Source organism: Limanda limanda, chromosome 3 (assembly GCF_963576545.1).
Source record: "Limanda limanda chromosome 3, fLimLim1.1, whole genome shotgun sequence".
NCBI lineage: Eukaryota > Metazoa > Chordata > Actinopteri > Pleuronectiformes > Pleuronectidae > Limanda > Limanda limanda.
In genome coordinates this window covers 25,704,383-25,730,106 of record NC_083638.1, presented here as the reverse complement: position 1 = coordinate 25,730,106, position 25,724 = coordinate 25,704,383, and the positions used below count along the sequence as shown (strand labels likewise).

Sequence of the window (25,724 nt, the reverse complement as noted above, 5' to 3'; positions counted from 1 at the left end):
GTAAAAAAATAATGTGTTTCACACCAGCTGCTGCTCTGTGACAGGAGACTCTGTAAATAAATGTGTCTTCTTATTTTCACATAAGATACAAAGAATTTAATTTATATATCATAATCACTAAATGATGAGATGTCTTACTGTTACATGTTTATTGTGAAATCATGTGTCATGTGTTTTTTTTTAACCCATGAGCAGAACTACAGTAAATGTGTTAACATCCACCCCCTGTTTTTTGTGCTTTCTCAAATCAGCCCCAAACAAATGTATGATACAATTGAATAATACTTATATATTCTGTATATATATATATATATATATATATATATATATATATATATATATATATATATATATATATATATATATAAATAAAAAGCGAAAACACAAAGTATACAGAATCAATCCATGAATCCCACTTATAGTAAAGTACATTTTATTATTTGAGGCACAATGAAAATAAATACATTTTCCTGTTTGCTCCACATCACTGAAATGAGTCGTGATCCAAATTCACAGCAGTAAAAGTTATTTCCACAATCAGATCAATGTTGTTGCACAGAGATGATTCTCTTGGTGGTACTCAACATGAATATTTTGCAGAAAGGCACTTTAAAAAAAAGAAAAAGGTTTTGCTTCCTTTTCCTCGTGTCTGGCTCCTCAGTTCTGTTCTCAGTGTGGCCAGTCACACTTCCACGGCTCAGACTTTGGCCCTTTCAGACACTTTCCTAACTTCTCGCAGCCTGCAGGAGCCCAGTTCTGCAACAGAGAGCAGCCGTCACAGTAAAACACCAGAATATGAATTCATCAATAATGTTACTTACTAATAATTTAGCTTTTTTCACTCGGGGGGACAAGCACAAGATCCTTTTTGAGTCCTGTCCTCAAGGTCTTATTAGTTGGTTTCTATTCCCGTGTCCTTTACATCCAGTCCATTTCCAAGTCTTTACTTCCTGCTTAGCAATATTAAAAATCCTTTATTGATACCGAACTATCATGCCACCATTTATTTCAGGTTCACATGGAAAGATATCTCTTAAGAGCAGAATAATTTACTCGTACATTTATTTATTTAAAATATACATCTGGTCTCGTTACTTTTAGAACTTTTTGCAGCACTTTACAAGTTAACCAAGCACAGCCTCCTCACAGACTAAGCTTCACACTTCACTGTTTACAAACACAAACTTTAGTCTTCAAAATGTTTTCAAAATACCAAATAATTAAATTCCTCAAACTTCACATGTCTTTAAAATGAGGAAGATGAAGGAAGAGTTGTGGACCTCCGACCCTCAAATGATGCAACAAATGTTACTAATGTTTCAAAATGAGCTGATTATATTGTTAAAAGACTTTTTGACTGAGGCTCAACTTCATCTTGACACAGGACAGGACGTTGCATCACAGGAAACACTAACCCTAAATAAAATTGTGTTTATTTTGTTCACCACCAGGGGGCAGTGCTATGACACAAATAAATCCAGAGCAGAGTCGTTCAGCTTTGAGGAGACAAAGCCACGGTTACATTCAGCTGCTTGAAATAACCCAGAGGAAAAAACTCAGATTGGAGGACAATTAATTAATGACTTCATCAAATATGATTCACATGATACAATAGTGATAAAAAATGTGATAATAAAAGCTCACACTGTTGAAGTGGAGGATGAACATGGATGATACGGAGGTAAACCTAGCAACTTTTATTAACAGCTCCATTAACTTTTCTAACACACATTATTCGCACAAACCAGAATTAGATGAAACCGAAACGGGAGTTTGCCTTTATTCTTATTTTTTATCAATAAAGTGCATCATGAAAGTAATTTAACTTATTCAAGTAAAGGTAAATCTCACCATCACTGAGAGGTCACACATGTTGAGCTGAGGGATCCCGGGCACCAGACTCTTCTTGTGCTGTTCCACAACCGGAGAGATCCTGCTCAGCACCTCCTTGTACTCCGGATTAAACACTCTGCAAACACACACACACACACACACACACACACACACACACCACAGGCATGGTCAGTAACTAACACTTAAGAGTTTGATCATCTAATGTAATTTTTAAAAATAAATAAATAAATATATATATAAAAGAGAAGAGAAGTTGATCATCTGTTGTTATCATATTCATAATAAAACTATTGATAATATCTTATCTTGTTGTATTTATTGTTATGGATGTACTTAACTAGATTTTAAGCGTTTCGTAACTTTGTTTGAAAGGTACTGTATAAATAAAGTTATCACTAGAATCTTCAGATGTCTTGATTTGCCTCATCAAGTCCAAAACCCAATGATTTCTGTTTCTACAGCAAATCTTCACACATTAGAAGCTATAACCAGTGGATACTTGGCAACGTTGCATGAAAATGGACAACATTTGTTTTCTTTTTTATAAATAGTCGATTATTTCTCTGCCAAACAGCCACTCGATCAATTGACTAACGCATTCAATCTTAATGTTCAGCATAAAGAATGACTTCCTGCCAGAATACAAATAAATATATCTTACAATTTAAATCTTAGGTTTAAATAACGTAGATTAGTCTGATAACACTGAATGTTTATATGTTTAACACAAAGTGAAAACCCATGGACTCAAACCTTCAGCTTTTCTCTTTAACCCGTTTGTCTGGGGCCGTTTTACTCCAAGTTGAGATTCAGTGCGACCATGTGTCCGGTCATGAAACCAAACAACAGACTTAAGTGTTCAGGTCATTATATTACAGCGAGGACAAGCTGCAGCTTCTTCAACAACAAAAACAAAAACCGGCCGTCCACTCGTTTGCCTCTGGGAAGGCGTGCTCAGCGGGGGGGGGGGGACTATGTAACCTCCATCCCTTCCCCTGTCTCTCAATTACCGCCGTTGGACACCGGTGAGCGCCAGCACCTCTGTGCATTATTATCTTCAGTGTGTAAAACACACCGGGGCCCCCGAAGGCTTTCAGAGGAACGCTGCTCTCTGTAGGACCTGTAGGGTTAATGGGCTGTGTGTCCACGGCTGTGTGTGTGTGTGTGGGGGGGGGGGGGGGCGGGGGGGGGAGTGGGAGTCGGGTGGCGTGACACACAGATAGACAAATATCAGCAGTGCAATTACACCCTGGATACACTCGCCGGCAGCACCTGTGCCAGCCCTCCACCCTCCCTCCGCTGCGAGCCCGGCCCTCTGATTGGCCCCCGGGGAACGTGTGCATGTGTGTGAGGTGAAGTGTCAATTAGAGTAATAACCCCCGGCTCTGTCCAGCTCACACCCCCCCACCCCTCTCAGATCTCCCACAGGGCAGCAAGGCTTCCTCCATCAGCCGGCACCTGCTCCTTCCCTCCGCACTCTCACTCTTTACCCCCCCCGCAATTACTCCACTGCTACTGAACCCGCTGCAATTAGTCCCGTGCGTTCGCGTGGCCACATTCGTCGTGAGCCGAGCTGTCTTTGCGTTGTGACCCCCAAACTGAAAATATAAAAGTAAAAAGCAGATTATCGCAGACGTCCAGATTAAATTGCTTCAGCTATCTCACATCTCAAATCCTGCTTCCGCCCGATCCCGATCTGCGAGCGGGAGATTTCATTCCCCTCGGATCAGCGCCCGCTGCTGATTGCTGCGATTCATTCTGCCGATAAGTGATGAAGCAACTTAATAGAAGTAAATGTGAGGGAGATTTATCAGAGCGCTGGAAGAATTCCATTTTTTGCCGTGCGAGTCTGCAAGCAAAGCAGGAGGAAAACTTGCACGAGACACAAAAGTTGCCTATTGTTTTTCCGCGGCCGCGCCGAAGAACCTTTACAATGCAGACCTCTAAATCACAACACTAATAATATCATTGGTTTGTGCCTCCTCTGCAAACACAGAATGAAAAGCCCACAGTCAGCACACCTCATTATCATGATTAGAACCCTTAGCTTTCTGGTGGAGAGGCAAAATCTGGAATAATAAGCAGGCTGTATGCAAATTGAGTCTTTTGATTTATAATGTATGGCACCCAGGGGGGGGGTGGGGGCATTGCTCAGGTGTGTCACCACCACTCTGATTACTGATTCATAACACTATTGCTGGAACACACACACACACAGACACACACACACACACACACAGTGGCAGAAGGTGGGGGAATTGAGGAGACAATCAAATACATCTGTCCTGCCCCCCCCCCCCCCTCCCCACCCCCCGGTGGAAATTGAGCACTTCAGTGAGGGCTATTGATTGGGGACACAAGAGCGCGGTGGCAGGCAGCATATGAGACCAGGCCATGCGGGGGGGGGGGGGGGGGCTGCCTGCGGTGTAGCGGTTGGGACTCCGCTCTGGTTGATCGGGGGGGGGCTCAGGGGGCGGGGGGGTGTGTGAGCTGAGGTAGGTGGTGAGAAGGGCAGGGTGTGTTAACCTCGAGGCCTGAGGTCACAGAGGTAGGAGGGGGGCGGGGGGAGTGGAGGGCAGGGAAAAGGCTACGGACTTCAAACTGACCTCTAGTGGTGCAGACCCCCGGACAGGCGGACCACCAGCACGGACCTGAACCCCCCCCCCCCACTGTACCCATCACACACGTCTCCACCAACGGCAGCTCGGCCTCGGCTGGCAGACATTAATTAAAAGACAGAAGAGGAACAACTGAAACTTCAAAAACGACTAGATGATTGTTACATAATTATAACATACGTGTGTGTGTGTGTGTGTGTGTGTGTGTGCACTCTTTGCCGTATCACAGCCTGCGACAGTAGTGAAGGTATGTGTGCAGACAGGCCCTACATCATCTTAAGTGGCTCTTTAGGTGTCGACAGAGATTAATGACGGCCGGGCAGCCAGTCCAGCTGGGGGACCGAGGAGCACACGGACCAAACTCCCACATACACATGTGTACGCTACACACACACACACACACACACACACACACACACACACACACACACACACACACACACACACACACACACAGACACACACAGAGGCTTAACTAGGATGGAGTAGAACGGTCCCAGTGGGTGCAGAGGGACAGAGGCCGAGCGCTGAGGAGGGAGCTGAGATGCATATCAGTAAGTTGGGAGGGAGAAGTAACAGGGGGGGGGGAGTTAGACAACCGTTTGGGGAGAACGGTGCAGATCAGAGAGGAGAGAAGAAGGAGAACGGAGGGTGAGCAGTGAAGAGGTCACGAAGCCGAGTGACCTTGGAGAAGTATCCACTGACCCCTCGGCGTGGGAGGCCACAGAGATGATGTGTGTGTGTGTGTGGTGTGGTGTGGTGTGGTGTGTGTGTGTGTGTGTGTGTGTGTGTGTGTGTGTGTGTGTGTGTACATCCAGCACCACACCTGGCTGCATATTGATTGTTTTCTTTTTATGATTCTTCCCAGTAAATAGCAAAGGCTAAGAGGTGGGCAAATGAAAAACAACATTAATGTTTTATCATCCAATCTCACACGGCAGGGCCGGGAGCGGTTTGAGCGCGAGGTGAAGGAGGGATGAGGTGAAGGAGGGATGAGGTGAAGGAGGGATGAGGTGAAGGAGGGATGAGGTCAGAGCCGAGCGGGAGAGAGGCAGGAGAAGAAGAGAAGGTCAGGCCGGGAGCTTCCACGGCAGCGGGGGCCACAAGGAATATTCTCTCATCAAAGCCGTTCTGAGATGATCTTGATGTATTAGTCATGCTCTCTGCTTGCGTCATTTTTTTCTTTAAAAGATCAAATCAATATTCTACTGTGAGAGCGTGCAGTGAAAGGTGATGTCATCCATCTTTGCACCATTCTTTAGCGTGCGTCCATTTTTACTTGAAAAACCTAATTTTCAAACTTAAAGGGGACATTGTAGAGCTTCTACACGTTAACTTGGGGATCTAGCATGTCTACCAGCACTCAAAACCGGTGAATCTGAGGAGGGCTGCTTCAGACAGGGTAAACAGGTGCTGTTTTAAATGATCCTTGTGGTATTTTGACCAAATTATGTTTCAGACATTTCATTAAGACCTGTTAGGATTTCAAATTTTTAACTATAGTCTTTGCTGACAGAACTCTTAACAATAAAGATATAAGTAGTTATAGCCAGATATAAGGCCTTTGTACAAATGATTTAATAAATAACCTTTCCTTCCTAATGTTTAATCTACAAATTAGAAATGTGTGTGCGTCACAACGATGGTGAATCTCACAGCTGGCTTGATAGGAGAGTCTAGAGAGAGTTTGTTATGGCTCATTTGGTGCAGCTGAGATGGCAGGAGCAGGACATGTTCTACTCAAGGCTAGGTGAGGAGACAACATCAGACTGGCTGGATAGAGTTGTCTAGCAACTATCAGAGTAGTAGGAACGTCATTGGGAGTGTCTCCCTGTCTACTTCCGTATTCCAAAAGCCAGGAGGTTGGATTACGCCTGCGCACTTCCCAGGAGGAGGAACGAAGATCTACTGTTATAAAATGGACAGATGCCGGATGTTCGTGGCGCTCTGATACAACTAGTGTACTGGAAGCCCATTGCTTTGCTGATCGATCACCTGTTCATTGTCTCCTAAATAAATACTTTGATTGAGCAGACCGAGTTCGGCTCTTCTTCTCTTAAAGGATAAACAAACACGCCTAACAGACCCCAATGAACCATATCAACTGCGGTAAAATGGGCATAATATGTCACCTTTAAACAATCTCCCTCCACACAAGCGTTTTTGACTTCATCTCAGTTTTAATCTCCGTCCATCCTCAAACCCCTGATAATACCTGTCATGCACAGGAAGCATTTGGTTGTTAGTTGCAGAAAGAGCTAAACTACGAACAAGAGAATTCAAGTGCACAGCAGCTGTTAGCACTGACAGTGTCAGCTACGCTCTTGATAAGATTACTTGTTACATTATTACATTTCATTTAGCTGACGCTTTTATCCAAAGCGACTTACAATAAGTGCATTCAACCCCGAGGGTACAAACCCAGAACAACTAGAATCAAGAAAGTACAAATTCTTCAAAAATAAAGCAAAACTACAAAATGCAATAATATGTGCCATTTAAGTGCTACTAAATTGTTAGTTTAGAAAATTGTTAGTAATTTTTTTTATTCAAGGTATAGTCTGAAGAGGTGTGTTTTTAGTTTGCGGCGGAAGATGTGTAAACTTTCTGATGTCCGGATGTCGAGTGGGAGCTCATTCCACCATTTAGGAGGCAGAACAGCAAACAGTGGTGATTTTGATGAGTGTTTAGCTCACAGTGAAGGAGCAACGAGTCGTTTAGCTGAAGCAGAGCGGAGTGAACGTGCTGGTGTGTAGTGTTTGACCATGTCCTGGATGTAGACTGGACCGGATCTGTTCAGAGCACGGTACGCAAGTACCAATGTTTTGAACCGGATGCGGGGCAGCCACTGGTAGCAAGTGAAGGGAGCGGAGGAGCGGAGTAGTGTGAGAGAATTTAGGTTAAAAATCAGTGGAGCTGCTGCATTCTGGATGAGCTGCAGAGGTCGGATGGCAGTAGCAGGTAGACCTGCCAGGAGGGAGTTACAGTAGTCGAGGCGTGAGATGACCAGGGCCTGGACCAGAACCTGCACCGCCTCCTGAGTGAGAAGGGGGCGTATTCTCCGGATGTTGTACAGCATGAATCTACAGGACCGTGTTGTTGCAGTAATGTTGGCAGAAAGGGAGAGTTGACTGTCGAGTGTCACACCCAGGTTCCTAGCAGTGTGAGTGGGGGTTAGCACAGAGTTGTCAAAGTTAATAGTCAGGTCATGGATGGGAGAGTTTGTCCCTGGAAGGAAAAGTAGTTCAGTCTTGTCAAGGTTAATCTTCAGGTGGTAGATCATCCATGTTGTGTTCTGCACAGGAAGCCGAGGATGTTGCTGCTTATTTTAGGATCCTGACAGATCAGGAGCCGGACAGAGCAGCTAAAGATACATCTTGACCGAAAAGACCCAATCAACAAGCGGCTAGAAGTGACTACCTCAACGATTCCCATCCTCTGCTTCTGCCCATTCAGACTAAAAATAAGAGTTTTCAAACTAAAAAGGGAACTCGCAGCATTTCCATACTTCTCCGTTTAGCTGCTCTAAAACTCCGGAGTAGTTCTGGACACCGAGTGTATCTATGGCAGAGTTGTTGTGTTTTCAAAGGAGGAGCTTGGTCGTGTGGATGAATCCGTATCCTGCCTCCTCCACCATCACTTCCTGCTCTGAGCTTCTTAACTCTCCTGGGAGCCGCGGCACAGACACACAAAACTCCATTAAACAGCACCTCGCTCTCAATTTAGACATGAACAATTTATCTTGCAATTATAACCCGTAGTGGTGCACCAGAGGCTCGGGTGGGTGGGGGGGGGGGGGGGGGCAGATAGTAATCTTTAAGGAGCTGTTTGCAATCACAAAGAGAAGGGTGTAATCAGGCGCGCTCTGGCTGAGCGGATCAATCCGCCTTCTTCTTCTTCATGCCACTGAATCAGCATTGATCTCAGACACAATCGGTGCTTCCAACAGGCAAACAACCTTCCTGTTCTCACACCTCATCTCCTCCTTCTCTAACATCTCTTCTCTCGCTCCCGTTTGACTTCCGTCGCTCATTCTCCTCGGTTTCACCGGAAATCAATCCATTTTTTTTTCAGGAAATTCACCTGATTGGGAACTTTTCCCCAGGATCCCGTCCCAGGTGGAAGAGGATTGGACTGGGCGTGTGCTCCCTCTGGTCGTGAGTGGTCACATCCGGGACGTCCTGACACGGGCAGAAGTCAATGCCCTAAAAGAGAAGATGTTAATGTCAACTTATTTTCATATTTGAAGCCAATCCCACTTTGGATAATGATCAAGTCAATGCACAGCAAACAGCTTTAAGCAGACATGAGACAAGGGGGAGGGGCCTTCCAACACGAGCACTCTGCCTCCATTGCACAATAATACACAATCTGAGTATCTGTATAAAGCTCTAATTTAGACTGTTCATTAAATTGACTTTGCCTCTTTGGAAGCAACATTTACATGAGGGGGAAATTAAAAACAATTCTATAAATGTTTCAAATCATCTGAGGCCATTTTACAGGCCTTCAGCACGTCTGCTCTGAGGGAACAGATCAGCACTCAATCTGAGCTCTGTTGCTGGAATACGACTTATGAGGATCTTATGAGAGGAACGAGCAGAACGTTCCTGTTTCAGCTCCAAAACATATTTACTTTTACTGCACCTCACAGAAATACATCCCTTAATTAACCAGGTAAAAAAGATAAAAAATCTAGAAAACACCTGACCAAGAAGAAGACAAAATATTGCATTAGAGGTTAAAACGAAAAAATAAACTTAGAATGGTTGTTAGTTAGCAGAATTACTCAAAAGCTACTGAATGGATTTCTATAAACTTTGATGAGGTGCTGGAGCATGACCCGAGGAAGAACCCATTAACTTCTGGAGTGAACAGAGTTTTATCTTCCTCTTGTTTGAACCAGGTGAGATGAGGCATTAACCTTGACGGAGGTATTCGCTCTACAAGTGACCCTCTGGTTAATAATATATTTTTTTGTTCTTCGTGATTTGTCTTTTTTGACTTCCTGTTTTTTGCCATGACATGTGTCAAATATGGTCTTTTTAGTGTCCTTTGTTTGTTTGACTGACACTGAGACAAACATTCACTCACGTCTCCAGTTTTAAAAGAAATGTACTAAACTCAGCCGAAGAGATCTCGATGTTTGGATTGAGTTTTGATCTGTGACTTTAAGCTGAATGTTAAATCTTTGTACTCTCGTCTATATGCACGCTGCCTGCGAGTGTGTTGTGTTATTTATGCAGCTTCTGTCGACACAACACACAGAGAGGTTCGAGTCCTTTTCACAAAATAAAGGACTTTCCCTTCCTCCCCACTCCAAGTCTCTCCACCTCTCCGCTCCTGCTCCCGGACTCCATTCTCATTCTCATGAGCCTCACAGTGATCTTAGTCTGATTGAGTCCCACTCACTCCTCCAGGACCCCTGGAGATCGGCCCCCTCCATCAACACACACACACACACACACACACACAGACACATACACAAACAATTTTTGATGAGCACGACAAATATTGAGAAAGCATTCATCTGTAAGGCAGTGCTGCAGCCCCCCTCTGAGATCACTCAAACGGAGCACCTCAAAATACATATAGAGGAGAGAGAGAGGGGGGGGGGAGTGAGAGGGATAGATACCCCCCCGCCCCGCTGAGCCTCCTCTGATCCAGACGTGTCCTGTCTTTTGAAGCCAACAGCTTAGAAATGCAGAAAAGAATGAAAAAAAAAAACGCACCACACAATCTCAGCGGAGCAGCGAGAGGCCTGCTGTGAGGAGTGTATCTCCCCGACTCCGTCTCCTGTAGCAAGACATGAGAGCCAGAACTCCATATCTGCTCTGACATTAATGCTATAGATACAAGGAGGCTGCTTTCAGACCGGAGCAGAGACGTCACCGTTACAAGATAAGGTTCAGGAGCATCCAGGGGGAGCAGCGCCGATTCTAAAGACAATATTGACTATTGGGGGGGGGGGGGGGGGGGGGGGCAGTCTGATTTGCAGGAAGAGCGATTCATTCATGGAGACTGTGGATGAAGTGTTAAACAAATTTCTAAATATTCTCCATTTCAACAGAATATTCTATAATAAAAATCCAAGTGAACCATGTACCACTGGTGAGAAATTACTACATCCACTAGTGACTTGTTCTTCAGTATTTATATATCTTCTATTATTACCTCAGCCAGGGAGGTTTATATTTTCACTCTTCTGTTTGGATTGTTTTTAAGCAAGATTATGCAGAAACTACTGGACAGATTTCCAAGACACTTACTGGAAGGACGTGGTGTCGGTTGATGCAGATCCTGTTTAGTGGGTTTGGGAGGTTTTCACTTTATGGTTCTTGATAAAAAAACATAATTGTGGGAACTGATATCTATGAGTGTTATGCACTCTGGTGCAGCCTGATTGAATTTGAGGGGACTTTTGGGCCTTGGTGGTGGTAAGCACTCTAATGAGTGTTTCTCTAGTGTTATACATTTTACTCTACCACATTTATTTAACGGCTGTAGTAACTAGGGGTGGGAATTGGCAAAAATGTGACGATTCAATAGTATTGCGATTCTGCGATATATTGCAATTCATATCCCCCATATTATTCAAAGGCATTACAAAAAGTGAGGAAAATAAGACTGCTCAACTCACTTCAAATGTCACATTTAATTCTGTGAACAACATTGTCTTCTACACATTAACTGAAGTGCAAAAACTAAGAAAGGGTAGTGCAAAAACTTTGTCCTTGAACATTCAGGACACAGGACCTTTGTAATTATTTTCTGAATAGGAGACCTCTCACATGAACACTGAGCTCCCAGCACATAACTTACAATTATTTAAATACAATACAGTTACATAAAGCAGACATAATAGAGTAACATAAACCTGAGAATAATCATATAAATAAGAGTAACCTAGAGCTTCAATCAAATTGAGAAAAATAAACATGTGTACTACTAGAGTCCAGTCCAGTTGGCTGCAAGGTCATGACCCAAAATGTTAAATTCATTTGGGAATATTGGCATTTTTGTTCAGAAAAAGGAGTTGGTCAACCTGCTCAGATGTTAAAGTGCTCCTCTGGGCCGTTACTATATCTCCTGCAGTGAAGAACATCCTTTCCGCATACACACTAGGTATCTTTAAAACTCTGAAACTCTCCTCGTCATGCTTTGCCAGCCAGGGGCTGTTACATATATTATTGTAAATAAAGTATTAAAAAAAATTTTTTTTTAAATATTGCAATACTTTGTGCTACAGTATCGATATAATCGCGGGCGCAAAATATCGCGATACTGAACAAAACCCACCACTAGTAGTAACTACTTACTCTTCAGGCTTAGATCTCCCTTGATATGTTAAGTTCTCTGAATAAATATATTGAATATATAAAGCTAATCAGTCGCAGAGGTCTTTTAATGGAGAGCGTGTACTTCATTGATTTCCTTACGTACATTTTGCAGCAACCTTTGTGAGCCTTTAAGTACAATTACGATTTAAAATGCATGAGGTTAACTTGAGGACTTCCACTTTGGTGCTTTTTCGTAAATGAAGGATCTAACTACCACTTCCACCACTGTGAGCCACTTGTTGAAGACATTAATGTTGATTGGTCGTATGAAATCTCAAATGCACATCACACATGGTGCTCTGAAGCAGTTAGCCCGTCTCCCTTCTTCCATAAAGTCAGAGGCTGAGTTAATATCATGAGTTTCTCTGTAGCCCAGCAGTGAGTACAACACCTCCGGCTCCGTCAATTTCATTAAACGTCAGGAGAACACGTCCCGTTTCAGTTTTCATCGCCGTGTGAAGTCGTCAACAAAGATTAAAAGCCGTCGTAGAGCTCCCAGTGTAACACACGCTTCTCAGCGGTCCAGATACAAAAGGAGCAAGAGCCTGGGCAAACTATATTTGACAATATTAACGTCCCTGCGGTGCCTGAGGAGTTTGATAAGAGCCATTTACGCCTGTGAAATTTCTCATTTTCCTCATGACTGAGCTCTGTGAGCACGGCCAGGACAGAGCAGTACGTCTCCCACCTGTTAACCTGTTATTTCATTCCTCACATCTTTCCCTGTTTATTTTTCACCTTCAATCATATCGTGTTTTAATGTTGTACCTATAAACTGAGGAGCAAGAGGGAAAACGATTCTGATTTTGAATTTCTGTGTCAAGACGAGCTAAATTTGAATCTTTAAGGGAGTTGTAAATGATTAAGATACGTTTAAGATACAGATAGATTAAGATACATTTATTTATCCCAAACACATGCACAGACAAGCACACTCATGCAAGGAGGGAAATTAACCTCTGCTTTTATCCCATCTGGTGCAGGACTCACAGAGCAGTGGGCAGCTATGTACGGCGCCCGGGGAGCAGATGATGGGGGAGTAAGGTGCCTTGCTCAGGGGCACTAGACTTTGGACAGATCAATCCAGGTTCGTCTTTTTGTTGTTTCTCCATGGAGTCGAACCAGAGACGAACCAGAGACCTTTTCTGCCCATAGTCCAAGTTTCTGCCACTATAGTCCACCGTTGTAAATGATCTGTGTTATAAAACGCTCAAAGTGCTTCACATTACAGTTTGTCGTTCACTCACACACCTTCACACAGCGCATCTATGTGCAGCACTTCCTCCATCACATCAATCACACACACTGGATCGTTAGTCAACTTCAGCATGCAGAAAGAGGGAGACTGGGATTAAACCGCCGACCTTCTGGTTAGTGGACGACCCGCTCTATCTCACGAGCCACAGCCGCACGGGTCGAGCTATTTTGTAAGTGGATGTGAGAGGAGACGTGATTGTGTGCGTCTAGAAAAGAAAAGAAGCTCAACCATGGACCTTGGAACATGCATTTCTTCTTGAGCGGATTTACAAAACATTTGACTCAGAGTCTGACAGTGAGGGTATAAGTAGTTTGTATGTTTCATGTTTATGGAAGGAGCCGTAGGTTTTACAAAAGAAACTGATAAAAGACTCAACGATAATTGCGCACACTGAAGCACACTATAGATTTAATGCTGCACCATAAAGCAAACACACACTCAGACATGCAGAGTCTGCACAGCCAAACGGAACACACATGTACACGTTATCTGTTTCCCTTTCTCCCTCTCTCTCTCTCTCTCATGTACACACACCCGAATCGATGGGCAACTCACAGGCAATCAGATGCCATTATTTGTGAAGTTCCACTTCAGTTCACATGAGTTGATAAAGGAGGCTGCTATTGATTCAGCGGCCCTGAAGGAGAGAGCAATTTAAGCGACCGATGGGGCATAAAACAAACTGGATCGCGGGGAAAAGCGGAGCCACGGAGGGAGGACAGGAGAACATGCTTTTTTTTGTTTTTACGAACAGGTGGAGAGAAAGACGGACAATACTCAAAACTCAAGTGTCAGATTTCACATTCATCCCAATGCATTCAAATCAGCACTGAGTTGATATGATTGATGAGATACTTGTGGCGTCTACCTCTCTTCATTTGAAGCTCCATGGTGCCAAAAGAAAAAAAAAATTGCCACAGCGAGGAACGACGGTATGTAAATGGAGATGAAGACAATCTCCACTGGAGTTAGAACAAACAAGTCAACTGGCTTGATGAATGATGCAAGTTCGCTGATGTGGGGGCTCTTCATTAATATTCATTACGCTCTGATGTACACAGCAGTCAACTGATGAGCCATTTTCAAGATAACACCAACACTGAGAGTGTTTGTCTGTTTGAGGAAGATTAGAGGGGGCGGGGGGGGAGGGGGATGCGGCGGCGTAAATGGAGAACTGAGGAAACGAAGGCGGGACAGAGTTGCTGTGTTAAAAAAAAAACGTCTCTTACTTCTTTAAATTCCTGCAATGAGTTGGTCCAGGTCCAGTAGTGAGCTTTGTACTGCCCAAGCCTCACAGCCATCAGCTCGTCGCCACGGTAATAGAAGATGGGCCTGTTGATGATGAGAGGAGGGAGGAGAGATGCTGAGATACGTTTCTTCCAAAGTGAACACAGGAGCAAATGTTTCACTCAGAACCACAGAGAGGAAAAGTGATTGTCCCACTGTATTCTCACATCGACTCATTCACACATTTTACCCAGAGGGACTGAACATTTTGGGGGAAATTGTTTGGAATTCAGTGTTCTTTACCTCTACATACAAACATAAAATAAAGTGTTTTATTAAATGAAGGGAGGGATATTGGTCACAAACTATCGGTGACAAATCCAATATCCTGTAACGGTCAGTGTATGTACGCACCTGTTCTGGAGTGTGTGGGAGCGGCTGAGCAGCACCGGTGTCAGGTCCAGTCCATCCAGGGTTCTGTCATCAGGAGGGCTGATGCCGGCCAGAGCCAGACTGGTGGTGAACAGGTCCATCACATTGGCCAACTGGAAGTTCACCTGCACAAAGGAAATACTAAATACAACCACTGTCTGCAGTACGAGACACACATAGAGAACAAGTCACGCAAACCGTGAGTTAGAATTGGAGAAAGTGAATAAAACTCAAATTGTTCGTAATGTACAATTGCTATTTAACATCAAAAATATGTTTCCATCTCTCGTTCATCTTGCTGATTTTGCCTTTTGTTGCACAATTCAAGAAGGATCTGTTTTATGCTTTTTACGACGTTAACGACAAGCTTCCTCTTTCTCACAGAATTGTCTTTATGAACAAATAAAGGCAATAACGCTCGGTCACGATAGGATGTTTGCATGTGTGGTTGTGTGCACACATGTAGGAAAGAGATGCATTTCACCAGTCTCCTCTCTAATCTCTGCTTGCAGGTTTATTATACAACCTCCAAAAATGCCTCTGTCTGAATGGGGTTTTTTTTTTGGTGGGGGGGGGGGGAGGAGGAAAGGAAAGAGAGGAGAGGAAGTAAGGAGAGGACACGGCCGGGGCGAGCAGGCGGCTGGAGCAAGCTGGTGTTTTATCTCCTTCTCCCAGTCCCGGTGAAAAGCTTTATTTTATTTATAAACTTTGAACTATTTTCAGATAAAATGCCATTTTTTCGCTGTCATCCTTGATCTTCCGTTCCATTCTCTCCTGAGCGAGCCTTAGAGGGCGACGGCACGCTCACCATCAGATAGCGCTATCAGGCCTCTGCAGCTGCACCGCCGTGTGCCGCTGTGCTGCTATCGGCAGCCAGCACACATGCAGACACGGGCACACACACTCACACAATCACACACTCACACACTCACACACTCACACACTCACACACTCACACACTCACACACTCACACACTCACACAAGCTCCAAAGCACTGAAATGAATTCCCTTTTCTTCTGTATCCACAGAACTAGCCACAGAAAAGGCTTCGCAACGCATTCCATGATCTATCTGCACATCCAGACACTCTCCCTCTCACACACACACACACACACACACACACACTCTCCCTCACACACACACACACACACACACACACACACACACACACACACACACACACACACACACACACACACACTCTCCCTCACACACACACACAGACACACACAGATTCAGTCCCTCACTTCATTTTCTTTTTTAGAGTCCGCCTCAGACAGACACACACAAACCATTATAGAAGACAGGACAAAAGGACACATAGCAGCACAACTGACATTTACTTGTGAACAACTCTCAAAACCAAAAAGCAAACCTTTCAAAACTCTATCTCTCATGTCGCCATCTTTCATTTCCTTCCTTTATTAGCTCAGCACCATTTCTTTGCAGTCCACACTGAACTTTATTGTTTCTTCACCCTTTGTTCTTCTCCTTTTTTGGTCTGACTCATCACTCTCTATTAAAGTCAGGGTCCTTCTCCCTCTCTTTCTCTCGTTTCTTCCCGTGCCGTGAGTGGTGCTGCTGGTTATCGGAGGAGGCGGGGCCTCTCTCCCTGTCTCTGCCACTCCGCCTGTGTGTCTGTTGCCTGATAAAACACAACAAAAGGGATTGTGACACTCGACAACATTGCCGGGCCGACACCCCACCCACCTCCGCGTCTTTGTTCCTGTACACAGCCGCCAGCCGCCCGTCATCCCGGCTCCTCGCCCCCCCCCCCCCTCGGGCACTGGAAGAATGCTGAATGTGCACCTGTGCTCAGACCACCCCCGCTGCTTCATTCCAGTACACGTATCTCCAGCTTCCTGAATGGGAGTGGATGACGAACCAGTTTCCTACACACTCACACGAGTCGGGTAAATGACTATCGCACAGACAGGGCTCGTCTCCGTTAAGGATGTAAAGTGTTTGTTCCATCCCTGATCCAGCACACACAGCCCCCCCCCCCCTAAAAAACGATCCACCCCATCTTAATACTATAAAGATGCTCCGGCTCAGCTGCTACAATAAACCTGCTTAACAAAGGCTTGCATGGCTGTTTGTTGTCTCCATTATTTTGCTCCGAGAGCTTACGGACTTTTCAATGCACAGATCGACAGAGATTTCAAAATAAGGGGGGGGGGGGGGGGGGCAGCCCTGTGTCTGGCCTGTCGTCCCCCCCCATGCAGCACAAGAGCGCTGGATCCAGAGCTGCTGAGTACAGTAGCTCCAACACAGAGCCGCTTTGTCATCACGGCCCCAGAGGAGCTTCAGGATCCATGTCGGCCCTCGTCCTCACAGCCAAATCCAAACTCGGCTTTTTTTACATCTATGTCTCTTCAAGAAAGTCACACAATCAATCTCACAACACAGTCCAAAGTATTCCTACATGTAGGACGCTCAGCATTATGCATACAGAGACACACTGGCTGGTTCTCATGTGGCACAGGTGCAGCAAAGACCCGCGAGCACGACAATGTCCCCGGCAGTGCCAGGCGTCTTTAGCACTCATCCTCCTTTTTCCCCCTTTTCTACACCAGTCGCCTCTTTTTTTACTTCTTCCTTGCCTCCTCTTCCCTGCACCAAGCCCCCCCCCCCCCTCCCCTCCCCTCCTCTCCTCCCGTTCCTTTATCCTGAGCGCCTGGCATATTCAGATACTGAAGTCCTCATTACAGCTCAATCCAACCTAAGCAAACACACAAACAGATTAGCCGCTTAAGACGCTCCCAATCCCCCTCTCCCGCGCTCTTCCGCGGCGCTATCAGGCCCCAGCACACCCCCGTGAGATGAGCCAGGGGCCAGGCTTACTGCCGACTGCAGCCTCCGCTCGCTCCTCCGCCAAATCCCTCTGCGTCACAGCCCCGTGTCACAGCTGCCCCCTAATACAATTAAAAGTCATTTGCAGAACGCACGGGCTTAGGGGATCACGGTGTGGGTGGGGGGGGGGTTCGATTGGGGAGGGGGAGGGAATAAGGACAGAGTGAGAGAGTTGGGGGCATTAATTCCAGCCCAAAAATATTTGAGGAAACGGTGAATGAAAAAAGAAAAAGTGCCCACACGGTTTTGAGGCCGAAATCCCAAAGTCTATCGTCGCCGTTTCTGGAGTTAGGTCACTTGACAGAAATTGAACAAATGATTTAGATCCTGCAGCAGTTAAAGGGTCAGAATGTGCACATGCAAAGAGGTAAATTATACACAAGTGAAATAAAAAAGCAACAATCATTCAAAAGAGGGGATTAGTGGAATAATTATTCCATTATTGTCAGACTAATTCTCAGCGCTGTGCATCGCCCGCAGCCCTACAGAGAACAGAACAGCTCCTGGTACCTGTTGATGGGTAGAACATGACGGAGCAACCAGAGGGAGAATGAAAACAACTGGCTCTGGTCTAACAAGTCCAGCCTCAAGAGGAGATGCTGGGGGTTTGGTGATGGATCGTCTTGCAAAAAGCTTGAAATATTCTTACTAGGGACGGGAATCGGCAGGGACCTCCCGATACGATACTATCACGATACTTAGGTGGCGATACGATATGTATTGCGATTCGATATTACGATTTCCTGGGATTTCTTTTGGTTATTTTTTTTTTTTTTAAATACTGGACCATGGAAAAATGTTGAATCATACCTTCAAATACAACACAGTCAAATTCAATGAGTGCTTTACAAGTTTTATTTCAAATATTAACATTAACTTAATGACCGCTGGGCAGCCAATAGAGAAAATAAATAAGATGTGCCCTATTATTGTATAGCCCCTGTCAACTGCACACAAACTGACAGATTAAGAAATGTAAGCCACTAAGGCTACTTTTAAACAATAAATAAAAGGTAAATTAAATAGAATGAATTAAAGTTTACTTAAAATATAAACTTTGAAATAAACCAAAAGAAGTCTATTGTTGTTTGCATGTAGCCGATGCAAAGCTAGTGCTTGGGTATGTTTAGATTCTTGTGCAAAAACAAGAGCTGGTCAACATGCTCTAGGGTCATGTTGCTCCCCCCATATATCGCCCCGGTATAAACCAATAAAAATGTTTAAAAAATCGATTTGGGAGGCAGCATGGCGATTTAAAATCGTCATTTACAAGAATCGCGATTTGTAACTGAATCGATTTTTCCCCCCATCCCTAATTCTTACCGTGCCTTCTTTAATGGTTCCAGGCCACCAGGCAATGGCGGGCTCCCTCATGCCCCCCTCAAAAGTGGTCTGCTTCCCACAGAGGAACGGCCCGTTGCTGCCACCTGAGGATTCAGCAGCAGCAGCATCAGTGTACAAGGACACACACCCACATTCAGGGCAGATTTAAAGAGTCAGACAAAAAGGAAACTTGGATTAACAGATGTCACGTGACTCTTTCCTTTGACTTCTGAAGTCTTAGTGAAAACGGGTCAAACTCTGAAGAAATTCCCCAAAGACAGACTGTAGATATCCTCTTCAAAAGGCCCAAAGCATGTTTTCTGAGGCCACTGAACCCTTGACCTTTGACTAGGGTTGCAAAGGGGCGGAAAGTTAAGCTCGGGGATTTTGAAAAAAAAAAAAAAACTACGCAAATTAGACGCTGAGCAATAAAAACATCATTCAAAACTCTATTTGTATGGAATGCAGCACACGCTGCACCTTGAATTTCAACCCTCCACTGTGCATTCTTCCATCACAGATGGAATAGAACAGATAGTTCCCAGCATCCTTCACACTACAGCAGGGCTATTGAGGCCTGCTGTAGTGTGCAGGACTAGTCAGGTAAGTTTCGATGATATTACTGGGGAAAATATATTAGCATGCTGATTGAGGATTGTTCATCTGTTCATCTAGCCTATTTCCATTCATTTATCCATCAATTGTAAAATATTTTTACAGACTATTCCAATTGTTTGGCTAACTATTTATATCTCTGGCATTGCATTAGTTTATTTTTACAAACTTTTTTCTCATCTTATTCTACAGAACAATGCCACGTGCACTATCTCATGTGTGGAGACATTTCACCCCATCCAATGTAGAAGGAAAGGCTGTGTACATTTGCAAATACTGTGCAAAGACCTATGTTAAGAATGACTCAAAGATGCAGAAGCATATAGTCAAGTGCCCAAAGTTTCCTCAGGGCTCAAATCAGCCTATGACAAAACAAAATGTTTATATTTATGTCTGTATATGACAAGGTAAATACAGTTAGTATAAATTACCCACAACATTTCCCGTTAATTCCCGTACATTCCCTTATATTCCCGTTAATTCCCATGGAAAGTTTCCAACTTTGAATATTCCTGGAATTTTGCAACCCTACCTTTGACCTCCAGAATCAAATCAGATAATCTTTATGTGTAAATCAACACGTGTGCCACATCTAAAATAATTCTCTTCAGGTGTTCATAATAAAATAAACAATGCATTTACAAGTGAAAAGTTTGTACCAAATTTTTTAAAGAAATCCCTTCAAGGTGTTTTTGAGAAATTTGGATCAAGTGGCACAATACAGAAGTCCAGCGGCTGTCATCAGCACAGAGCCAGAAAGAAAACTTGTGTGTGTGTGTGTTTACCTACCTTCATATGGGGCGGATACAAGTGCGGCTCCGTTGTCTGAAGTGAAGAAGACAAACGTGTTATTGTCGATGTCCAGAGTCTGCAGCTGTGACAAGATCCGACCGACGCTGTAGTCCAGCTCCATCACTGCATCTCCATACCTACAGCACACAGCCAATCACAGATGAGGGCCTTCAACATGGGAAATACATTCATTTATGACCTCATGCATCTGCTGAACTGTGTGTGTGTCAATAAAAGAGTCAGTGAGGTGTAATATAATGTACCGGCCGCGCTGGCTCTTCCCTAGAAAGGGTCTGGAGGCGTAGACGGGGGCGTGCGTGGCGTCGGGTGTCCAGTAGAGGAAGAAGGGCCGTCCAGCCTCAGCCTGACGGAGGATGAAGTCAAGACTTTCCTGTAGAGGAAGGAGGAGAGAGAGGCTGTTACAACACTGTTAATACAGATGACAAACCACTTGTCACAGCACTGCTGTAAAGCTGTATGAAGTAAATAACCTTTTTCTCACTTGAATACTAATTCTAACCATATTTTGAGTGGGTGGTAAACTCAGCCGCCTGTTTCTTAAGGACAGCGAGTTCAACCTTATGATAATTTTAGTGGCTGCACTTTGTGGTGCTGTTTAAATTAAACCGGTATGCTGATATGATTTGTTCGAGGTGCATGTGACAATAAACTTGGATTTGATTTGATTTGATTTAATAGTGAACCAAATATAAGAAACACATCTTGGTATGATGCAAAACCTGGGTGTAGATAGTTGTAGATTAGCAAGAAGCTGCTGATTGTACATCTATCTGAAATAAATTAATTTCATAAAATAATAGAAAATCAGTCTATATGGGAATTATTCACTAAGAACGGTCCACTTGACACAAACCTTACAGTTGCTGTATTGTAACGGGGCAAAACTAATTTTAACAATCAGACACATAATCTGACAACTTCTGCCATATTAATAACTGCACGACTGAAACAAGTCAGTTGTCTAGTCTCATAAGAGATACTTCACAGAGCCGCACTCGACAGATCTATCTAGCGTCTTCTTGTGATGACACATTACACCTCTCCATCACACTGTGAGTCTCTGCATGCTGCTTCTGATCCATTTCAGAAGACAATGGGAGGGAATGACGTAGGCAGCAGAGATTATCAGCTTGAGTGTGAGCATAAGTGAAAATCCACTTCTGCTTGTGAAAAGAGCAATTACAATTTGAATTTGCTAAAATAATGTTGAGATATAAGACAATGTTTGACTCTTGTGGACAATTTAGTAGCATTGTATTGTATAATATTCTACTCCATAAATTATTTTACAATAGGAAATTGGGTGTAGCTGAAATACTCTGCTCCACTGAAGCATGGGTATCAACTGTGGATAAAGATTGACGACATGGCTGCTCCGCAAAAGTGAAGCCTGAGCGTCTCAATCGCCGCCTGGTGGCTGGCTGCAGTACAGGGCAAAGTACATTTAAAATAAAAATGTGGTGGTTTCAGTCATTTCTATCGCACTTATGTCCAAATGTTCATTTTATCCCAGTAAGTTTGGTTATTTTGGTTTGGATTGGTTGTGGCTATGGACAGGACCTGGCTATCACAGGATACATCCTATGATTGCAATTGCACAAGGTAAGAATCAAAATACGCCAGGTGGCGACGATCACATTCATATTTGGAATTATATACAGTCCATGTTTGAGATAGACGCAGCCATGTAAAGAACTGATGAGCTTTAACTTACCTGTAAATAGATCTGCGTGAGGTTGGACTCCCCAGTTTTTCTGTTAATCTCAAACTCCTCATAGAATCTGAAAAACAAGTGGATTGATATGATTCATTAAATAAACCTACATCTGAATCCCTGCTAAGGCGACTCCGTGCCCTTTCTCCTCTCCTTGTTTTTTCCTTTTTCAATTATCTGATTGCCTCTAAATTGACCAAAACCAATGTAGACAATATCATTAAGGCAATGGAAGCTCATTTCTCTGCGGCAGATTGTGTTTGTAGATGTTGGTGGAAGACATATCTGGGACGTCTCAGTAGAGCTGAGCAGAGGGAACTGTTAGGAGGTGCTGCTGAAGCGTGGCACGACGAACACAGAGGCAGTGACAGGCATCTCTCTTCTGCAACGCTTCACTTCCTCCAGGTGTCCTCGCACACAGCCAACGCAACCTGCCGTCTCTTGAGGGCGTGTGTGTTTGTGTCTGGATTGTATACGTGTCTACGTTTGTGTGTACGTCTGTCCAGGGCCCAGGTATGCAGCGCTGATTAAACCCATGGCTAAGCGAAAAACACGCCCGGCTGCCAGTTCCAATGACCCTGAATACACATATGGCTGTTTTGGGGAAAACAAATGGGCGGAAAATGGAATACACAAGCACAGCTGGTGCAGAGGAGGAAGAGGAGGGGAGACAGTCAACTCATCCAGAGGAACACACAGCCAAACTATTCCACTGAGTCACCGGGAGAGGAGGTTTTTATAGATTTTCTTCTGTGGCTGCTGTCGTGTACCAGGCTGCATGTGTGTGTGTGTGGTGCTACCTGCCGAGCATCTCAGAGTTGTTGTAGACTGGGATGTTGGGCCTGAAGCTGCTGTTGTACGGCCCAAAGTGGCAGTTAGGTGCTCCGAACCACTCATCGAAACCAGTTTCCAGAGGAAGGTGCTGTGGCCTGTGGCCCAGATGCCTGTGGTGACAAATGAAGAGCGCTCACTCACCGTGACGTCAGTGGGACTAAAGGATCACACTACATGCTTTTACATTATTAAATTTAGACAGGCAAAGCAAATCAAAAACACTTGTGTGACGGAATGATTTCCAAAAGCACAACATACTTATTTTGATGTTTTGGAGCTGCAGTTTCAACCTTTAGGCCGTTGTTGGTTCCAATTCCTCTAAGTGTTTTATCTAAGTCCAATTGCAGAGGCATGGATTTTGTTGGATACTGGGAGGTAACCTCTCACTGTGAGAATCAGGTCAGATGTAAGTTTGCTGGTGATACCAGACAGATGTTTCCTCTGTTTGTTTGTTTGTTTGTTTGTTTTATGATCTTTCTCATGAGCTCTCGGTCTCTGCACAAAGATCTCCTTAACAACAGAGAAGAAATGCAAATATCTGAACAATATATCAGGGACAAAAAGATGTACAGTGGAAAATGGTCATTCAATTTTAAATAAGTAAATAATCTATGTTTGCATTTATGTTTGTAAAGTACATTTGTTTGAGTACTGTACTTAACTGACTTTTTGGAGAACTGTTGTTTTTTCCTCCAGCACTTTTATTTTGTGCGACTTGATATATTCTAATTCACTACATTTCAAACTGAAACCCTGTACTTAAATATTTCAAATTATTCAAGATTATACACATAAGAAATATGAACAGTTTATGAAATATAATGCATTGTCATAGATTAGTGGATGGCACGGTGGGGCAGTGGTTAGCAAAATTATCCACAGCTGGAACCCAGTCATGAGAGACTGCAGAAGTGTGTATGCTCCAAATGAGGATGATGCATTACACATATGAGAGTTATCTCTGCCTTTAAATCAAAATACATTTATGTTTCCGTGCGGCTCGGCTGCACTCAGAGATTTGAATCCCAGGTCGTCCGGGGTTTTCGTTTACTGCTGCTATAAACTAACTTATCGGAATACGTCCTCCACCGCTGATTGAAACCTCCAGAAACCTCTGAAATCCTGGATTAAAGATGAGGAGCTCACCACTTTCCAACTATCTTGCTGACATAGCCCTTTTTCTTCAGCAAACGCGGTAACAAAATCTCATCCTTAGAGATTCCTCCCACTATCTCCTGCGGTGTGTATGCTAGAAAAAATAAGGCAAAAAAAATGAGAGTGTACAAACTTTCCATTACTTTAGTGCTCGTTATAGGTAATGAGAAACTGGAAAGAAATTATTTTCAGCTGGAGAATCAGAACAGACAGGATGAGACGGTACCGTTTCTGGCGTGAGCGTTAGTGGTGTAGAAACCGTTTCTGACAGGCAGCCGACCGGTGAGAAGAGAAGCTCTGGCTGTGGTTAAAATGAAGAAAGGTAATTGGGAAAAAACACTGATTAGAATTTCTGTGCTTTGATCAGATTTCTCTTCAACTGTCAAACAAACAAAAAAAGAGTAGAGAATGCTGTCGCCCTGATTCGGACACAAACGCTCTATTTGGATAGCATAACCCCAATTCAACCAATTAAACATTTATTAATGCTTTGTTGTGGAAGTTAACAGAAATAAGGATCACTCTGGTATTCATCTAAGTTTTGATATTTACCTTAGGTTATTCCAGATTTTAGATTTTTTTGTTTTCTATATCTACCAAAGCAACACTGTTAATCGATCAACTGCCGTTAAGGGCTTTGGGTCAATTCAAGTACAATGCTCAAAATAATAAGGGAACACTCAAATCACACATCACATCTTGATGAACGAATAATTCAAGTTGAAAATCTTTACTGATGTAAATTCTGTAATTGGTTGATAACACAATGATGTAACAACGGTCAATGGAAACCAAAATCCATGTAGGGTTGGATTTAAATTCATGCTGAAAATCTAAGAAAAAAACTGTAATCACAGGATGATCCAACTTGGAGAACGAGAGGCATCAATGTCTTCGTCATCAAGGACCTGCCTACACACTCTGACCACATGAGGCCGGGCATTGACCTGCACCAGGAGGAAGTGAGGGTTAGGGTTAGCAGTGAGGGTCCTGTTGGCCATGACATGGAGGTCTGTGCGACCCTCCAATGATATGCCTCCCCAGACCATCACTGACCATCACTGACCAACAGCCAAACTGGTCATGCTGGATGATCTGACAGGCGGCATAACGCTCACCACAGCTTTTCATAACCCGATGAATATGTTGAAAAAACCCGCCCTGTTGTGTTGTAGCACACTTGTTGCTGACTCACATGGGGAACAGAGGGGGTTGGCGGTGTAGAAGTTTGGAAGCAGCATGCCCTGAGCTGCCATGGCATCCAGGTGGGGGGTCTCCTTAGAGGGCTGGCCCAACACCCCCAGGTCCCCCCAGCCCATCTGAAGACAAGTCACACAAACACACACACACACACACACACACACACACACACACACACACACACACACACACACACACACACACACACACACACACACACACACACACACACACTTACACTTACACTTAGAGAATACAAGCAGGAAATACTACAGTACTACCTCAGACATGAAGAGGAAACTTCACAGACGAAGGAAAGTTACAAACAGAGATGAACTCACATCATCCATGAGCATGATGATGATGTTTGGAGGTGAAACATGTGTCGTCTCTCCTGTGAACGAGCAACAGATCAGAGCAGTGATCAGAGTCAGAGCAGACATCACTCAGTCCTGCTGCTGCAGTCACGTGATCCGCCAGGAGGGAG

General features: G+C 44.0%; 1 protein-coding gene across 1 annotated transcript; it reads right to left on the bottom strand.

Annotated features, from left to right (window-relative positions):
* Nucleotides 1-416: 416 nt before the first annotated feature.
* On the bottom strand, nucleotides 417-25,702 carry galns (galactosamine (N-acetyl)-6-sulfatase). Its single transcript, XM_061068929.1, has 14 exons — nucleotides 25,579-25,702; nucleotides 25,233-25,356; nucleotides 24,264-24,338; nucleotides 24,029-24,131; nucleotides 22,849-22,992; nucleotides 22,049-22,115; nucleotides 20,577-20,704; nucleotides 20,311-20,450; nucleotides 18,907-19,010; nucleotides 14,712-14,854; nucleotides 14,300-14,402; nucleotides 8,556-8,677; nucleotides 1,852-1,969; nucleotides 417-756 (listed from the first exon to the last, which is right to left on the bottom strand). Exons 1-14 carry the CDS (start codon nucleotides 25,678-25,680, stop codon nucleotides 670-672), a joined length of 1,560 nt encoding a protein of 519 aa, XP_060924912.1. The 5' UTR covers nucleotides 25,681-25,702; the 3' UTR covers nucleotides 417-669.
* Between the last annotated feature and the right edge of the window lie 22 nt (nucleotides 25,703-25,724).